A 6,745-nucleotide genomic window follows, 5' to 3' on the forward strand; every position below is an offset into this window, starting at 1 on the left:
TTAGATTCCAATACAAAGTGCCACATAAAACATAATACTATATATATATATATCACAGCCCTAGACTGAATCCATAGACTCTACACCTATAGCACCAATGCATGGACTCAGAAGAAGTTAATGAAGAATACACATCCTTTTGCATTTTTGGACTGAGGCCATTTATTAAAGCTCAGTTTCAATACAATTATGTAGCAACTTTCCAAATCAAAATGACCTTTTATTTCATTGAGCTGAGACATTAAGATTCTCATAGACGTTCTTGCCTATTAAGCTTTGAAACACTTGGCACAAAGTATATAAATTAATTCATCAAAATGGATAATAAAATTAAAAAACAAAAGGAAAATTCATTTCACCTGCAACACAAGATAAAGAAACAAATACTGAAATGTAACACATAAGGAACCACTGTCCTCACACAACATTCCATATGGAGTAACAAGGTGCACAGAATTGTGTAAAAAACCTAAAACTTTCACTCCCAACAGGTATAACTATTATTTCTTGCAAGCCATTGACATCCTCGAACCAAAAATCTGGAGCGACGTCCTACAAAGTTCAGACACAATAAAAAATACAAATGATTTCTATTCTTGCAATGTTAAGAAGTCTTTGTAATTAAATAAGTCTATATTTCAAGTGTTTTCCTGGCTCAGAATCATGAAATTCAAGTGCCTTGTGTTTAGTTTAGTCTGAAATGAAGAGGATCTGTAATAATATCAAGATTCTTAGTAAGTTCATCAGAATGAGCAGCGTTTTTTTAGGGACAGGATGATGTCATCACTCCACACAGACTGATGTCACCGGCCACAGGTACCTAGGACAAGAAGTGGAGCTGATGCCATTGAAACTTCGTTGAGGTCTGGTGGTGAAATCAAATGAAATAAAGTAGAATAGTAAGAACCAATGTAAAGGAGTGGCAAGGAGATGACAATGGAGAAGCCTAAGAAAGTTCTTCACCTTGCAGAGTTGTCCCTGGTCTGGTGGCCCCGTGTCCCGGGCACCAGGCAGTTAAGGCTTGTCGGTACACTGTTTGCACAGACTGGAGGACACGCTGTTGAATAGGGCACATTTGTCGGGGCAGGAGCTGGCCACGGTGCTGAATGGGTAGCCGGCACTGGCCGCCGCCTGCTCGTAGGCTCCCAGGGCAGGGTGCAGGGCGACAGCTGCGGCAGCTGCAGCAGCAGAGCTGGGGATGGAGGCAGCAGAGATGGCCTGGCCTTGGTTCAGATAAGCCACCAGTCGTCTCATCTCCTCCAGCGCCTGGGCTTGCATGAGGATGTAGTTCTTAGCCAGGAGCAGGGTGGCTATCTTAGAGAGCTTCCTGACTGAGGGGCTATGGGCATAGGGGATGACAGCTCGCAGCTCGTCTAGGGCATCGTTGAGATCGTGCATGCGTCTCCTCTCCCGGGCGTTAATGTTCAGCCTCAGGGCTCGCTGCTCTTTAGACTTCTTCCCCCCGCCAGGTCCACAGGGCGCATCCGACTTCATCCCGGGCTGGTTGGACCGGTGATCTCCCGGCCTGATGACCAGCTCGCAGCGGCCGTCACTGTCGTCGTCTGGACTCTGGTCCTCTCCTCCGCTGCTCTCCGCCACCGATGAGATCCCCCTGCCGGTTCCGTCCGCGCCGTACTTGGCGCACATGCTGGCCGCCGCTAGCGCTAAGGGGTCTCCCGTGGCCCCCGCGGCCCCCAGGGCTGAGGTCTGGTGGTGGCGGAGCAGGTCAGTCGGGTCGGGGGTCTCATAGCAGTGCAGGGGTGAGCGGTCTCCCTGCTGGGACAAGTCCAGACCCTGCGGGGAGCGGAAGGCAGACTCCATCCTCTTAGCGCTGAGACTCTTGTGGAACAAGTCTTCTTCTGCCAGGTTCAGCGCCCTCTCCATGTCCTGGAACTTCTGGGGGTCTTGGGCAATCTCAGCACAAGTAGCAGCAGCTTCTCCTTCCTCCTGTGCCGGGGGTCCTCACTGCTGGCTGGGCTCAGAAGAAAGTGTCAGGGGCTCCTGGTCCTCAGCTCCAGCCTGGTGTCATCTGCTCAGGCATTCTCACATGGAAGAAGCTCCTGTGCCGTTTATCTTGCTTGGATTCACCTTCAAGAGATTTCTGGAGCCATGAAGCATCAGCCTGAGACGGGGGAGTCTTTACATCATTATCTCTGAGTAGGTTATTATGGAGAAGAGTCGCCTGTTGGGACACAGCTTTCTACCCAATCAGGTTAACGTTTTAATTAATAGGATTAAATGGGTAACAAACAATCCCAGGCGCTAGCTGGCCCTCAGTCTGCAGACAGCAGCAGCTCTAGCAGCATCTAGAGCTTTATACAAGGCGCCTGCTCCATTATTCTCAGCGCCATCTGTATACACAGCTCCACGCATATGTTTGCAAGACGCTGTGTCCTGTTAGGAACCCAACAACTGCCTTTAGCCTGACATGTGTGGCGACTTTCACTCCTCAATGAGCACAGTAAAAGCCCCACTTAGAAGGAGGAGGAAGCTCCAAGACTCCAAGACTCTCACAGCAAGCAATGGGAGAAGTGTCAGAGGCTCCTGAGCACAGGTTATATACAGGCTGCTCCCACTTTATGTGGTGTACATCTTCATCTCCTCTCCTCTGGACTCCATCACACAAACTACTTCTCCCTCCTTTTTAGGATGAGATATGGGGCTGTTGTACAGGGATATATAAAGCAGAGAATGAGGGGACCTGAAAGCGCTGAAGTTTACACATCATCCACCTTAGCACTTTGTGACTGTACTTTATGTGGAGGGAGAGGCTGGGGAAAGTTTATAGCTGGATGTGCAATATTGCATCTGAACTGAAACTTGTTCTCACCAGTAAGTTATAGGGCCAGTAGGTTTATTGGAGAGACAGTGCTACTTGAAGGGGCTGCAGGGGATGTGATAGCATTGGGTGCAATAGGTGAAATAAGGGATTCACGTATACTCACATAGCACACACTTATACTACTTATATGGAGATACACAAATAGAAACACACAATATACTCATACTACACACTTAGAAACACACAATATACTCATACTACACACATGAAAATGGACACATATATACCCAGCACATCTTCATACTGCACACATACTAATGCACACACAGATATACACACAACACACTCATACTTTAGTACTAGCAAATGAGCACATAGATACACTTACAAATACAGCACATAATCATACTGCACACATGCTAATACACACATAGATATACACATACTGAGACACAAATGCAGATACTCATACTGTACTCATGCAAATACACACATAGAAATACACAGAGACACACGCTCATACTTCAACACATGCAAATAAACACATAAATATACATACAGGGAAACACAGCACATTCTCATATTGCACACATACCAATACACACATAGCTATGCACATAGAGACAAATACTCATACTGTACTTCAACACATACAAATACACATATAGATATCCTCCCAGAGACACACTTAAACACATACAAATATAGATATGCACATACAGAGTAACGTGTAGATACTCACACTACTCACATGTAAATTCACACATATAGTATTTGGCATACACACATGCAGAGGACCACATTCAGGTACTCATACTACATAAATGCAAGAAGTGCTCACAAGTATATACATAGACACATGCAGATATTCATAATGAACACATTTTTTACATACAGGACGTACATTCAGGTGCACATACACAACAGACATACATATTCTCTTATTGTACATATGACGGTATACACATATACTCACATGCAGATGCAGATAGAGGCCTATATACACACAGATATTCATACTGTACACAGGTAGATACATATGTACACGCAGATTCATATACAGACACATATACAGGCAGATACCCAAATACATGCAGATACACCCTGACAGATACTTATGCATAGACAATTAGTTGCCATGTCCCAGACATTTTGCCCTTTCTAGGTAAAAATAAAGTCAGGCATATCCTTAGCATCCTTCTTGTCAGCCTATTTCCTATGAGAACACTTCATTATGGTGGTGTCACACGCAGTGTTTTACAATAACTCTGCAATGCTTCCATCCTACACCTTGCCCCTATATTATACTTTATATTCCTTTTAAATCCATTTCTGTCTTTAACTAATAAAACTACATGACAAACTGCTACAAAAACTGTCTCTTTCCAAATAAATAATATGTGACTTTTGCCTCTTTCCCAAAAAAGTGTTCAGGCAAGGGCTTCTCAGGGTATCACAGGCCCACCAATGTATCAGAGGGGTCTCCACTGGTACCAAGATTCAGATTAAGAATTACAGAAGATGTCAAGCAAGCACACCACGTCTGCAACCCGCACCTATCAAACATTTATGGCCTATCCTGAGAGATAGAAATACACTAGGTTGTGCTTCCATTTTTTTTATAGCCCTCAAAACCGATCGTTCATGTAAAAGCAGCCTTAAATTTTATCTACACACCGCATAAACAAACCCACAGCCTAAAGTGTGGGATTTCCTATACGCAGAATCTCAATTATTGCTGCACGTTCAACTATAGTTTTTAGCCTATGCATTGGTTGAAAGTTGTAGACAGGTGCCCAGAATGGCTGCAGGCTGTGCAAAAAACAGCCATTTTCATCTTGTTTTTGCAGCTGTTGTATCTGTTGTATGTTGTTCATGGCGGACATTCCACAGTAGACTTGACACTTGAGGCCTTAAAGGGGTTGTGCCATTATGAACACTTGTCTTCTATCTAAAGGACAGGGGATAAGTGTCTGATCATTGGAGCCAATTGTTGGGTTCCTAGTGATCAGGAGGACACCATGCTGCCCCAAAGAAGTGAATGGAGCACTGACCATACAAAAGCACTAGCGCTCCATTCACATGAAGGACTTTGAGGGACTTTCTGTTCCCCATCCTCGTGATCTCTGTGGAACCCAAGGAATGGCCCCCCAATAATGGGACACTTATTCTCTGGCCTGTGGATAGCAAATGAGTGTCCATAATGGGACAACCCTTTTAAGTATTTCTTCTGTCAAAGCCTAAATGGGATACAGTTTATTTTAACATACTCCATATTTGCACTGTGTAAATGAGGCCTTTTACAACCAGTGAAGTACAGTAAAGTAAACTTGTTATACAGCTTATTTGTTCACTGATATACCTCCTATATACTTTTCACTGAACTTCTTGCAGACAATGTGGACGCAAATGCAAAATCTGCAACAGGGTCCACATAAGCCATGAGTTACATACAGTACTTGAGTCTTCTTATATGGCAGAGGGTACTTAGAGCACCTAATATATCTGGGCCTGGGTGAGACTGCTACCTCGCCACCTCCTATAGCTACGCTCCTGTTTGCAGATTTATTGGTCTTGGATAAACTGCTTGCTAACCATAAACATGGTGCAATGGTAGACTCCAAAAAATAAAAAATAAAAAAATAATTGGTGCAATGGTGGTCATATTGGTTTGTCCCTCAGCTTTTTCAAAAACAGCCATAACTATCAGATTACTGCAAAGTTTTTAACAACTTTTCAGAACAATCTTAGCAATAACCAATAGTTATTATTGCCTGGATTAGCGGGATCATTCTCCAGGCATATCCACTAGAGGCCATCATTATATAATTTACTTACTATGCAGTTACCATAGCTAGGGCCTTATGGCCTCCCTTGGGAGACATGGTAACAGACTATGATGCAAACTTAAGATTTCCATATGGTAAAAAATTGCAACTGTTTTTCCTATAGGGAATCACTACAACTGTGGAATGGCTTTGGTAATTCTCTAATCTTAGCATTACTTGTTAGTCATGTCATCTTACATAGTTACATAGTAGATGAGGTTGGATAAAGACATTAGTCCATCAAGTCCACCCTATAACCCTACAATCCCTACAGTGTTGATTCAGGGGAAGGCAACAAACCCCATGAGGCTCATGCCAATTGCCCTATTTCAGGGGAAAAAATTCCTTCCCAACTCCAAATCTGGCAGTCAGTATAAAAACCCTGGATCAACGTGTCCTTAAAATCTAGAGTCCATAATCTTACTGCAGAGTAATTTATCATAGTATAAAGCAGGATTAGAAGGGTTAACCCCATCATGATGATTTTTTGGGCCCATATTTGTATTATAGAATCATTATTATTAGAGATGAGCGAACACTAAAATGTTCGAGGTTCGAAATTCGATTCGAACAGCCGCTCAATGTTCGTGTGTTCGAATGGGTTTCGAACCCCATTATAGTCTATGGGGAACATAAACTCGTTAAGGGGGAAACCCAAATTCGTGTCTGGAGGGTCACCAAGTCCACTATGACACCCCAGGAAATGATACCAACACCCTGAAATGACACTGGGACAGCAGGGGAAGCATGTCTGGGGGCATAAAAGTCACTTTATTTCATGGAAATCCCTGTCAGTTTGCGATTTTCGCAAGCTAACTTTTCCCCATAGAAATGCATTGGCCAGTGCTGATTGGCCAGAGTACGGAACTCGACCAATCAGCGCTGGCTCTGCTGGAGGAGGCGGAGTCTAAGATCGCTCCACACCAGTCTCCATTCAGGTCCGACCTTAGACTCCGCCTCCTCCAGCAGAGCCAGCGCTGATTGGCCGAATTCCGTACTCTGGCCAATCAGCACTGGCTAATGCATTGTATTGGCGTGATGAAGCAGTGCTGAATGTGTGTGCTTAACACACACATTCAGCTCTACTTCATCGGGCTAATAGAATGCATTGGCCAATCAGCGCTGGCCAATGCAT

General features: G+C 44.0%; 1 protein-coding gene across 1 annotated transcript; it reads right to left on the minus strand.

Moving 5' to 3' along the window:
- Nucleotides 1-147: 147 nt before the first annotated feature.
- Nucleotides 148-2,348, minus strand: BHLHE22 (basic helix-loop-helix family member e22). Its single transcript, XM_075270390.1, has one exon. The coding sequence runs from the start codon at nucleotides 1,882-1,884 to the stop codon at nucleotides 1,015-1,017; it is 870 nt and encodes a 289-aa protein (XP_075126491.1). The 5' UTR covers nucleotides 1,885-2,348; the 3' UTR covers nucleotides 148-1,014.
- Between the last annotated feature and the right edge of the window lie 4,397 nt (nucleotides 2,349-6,745).

The sequence above is a fragment of the Leptodactylus fuscus genome, chromosome 4, assembly GCF_031893055.1.
Source record: "Leptodactylus fuscus isolate aLepFus1 chromosome 4, aLepFus1.hap2, whole genome shotgun sequence".
Classification (NCBI taxonomy): Eukaryota; Metazoa; Chordata; class Amphibia; order Anura; family Leptodactylidae; genus Leptodactylus; species Leptodactylus fuscus.

Coding starts and splice junctions, on each gene's coding strand:
- BHLHE22 (XM_075270390.1), bottom strand. CDS start 1,884: ATGGAGAGGGCGCTGAACCTGGCAGAAGAAGACTTGTTCCACAAGAGT.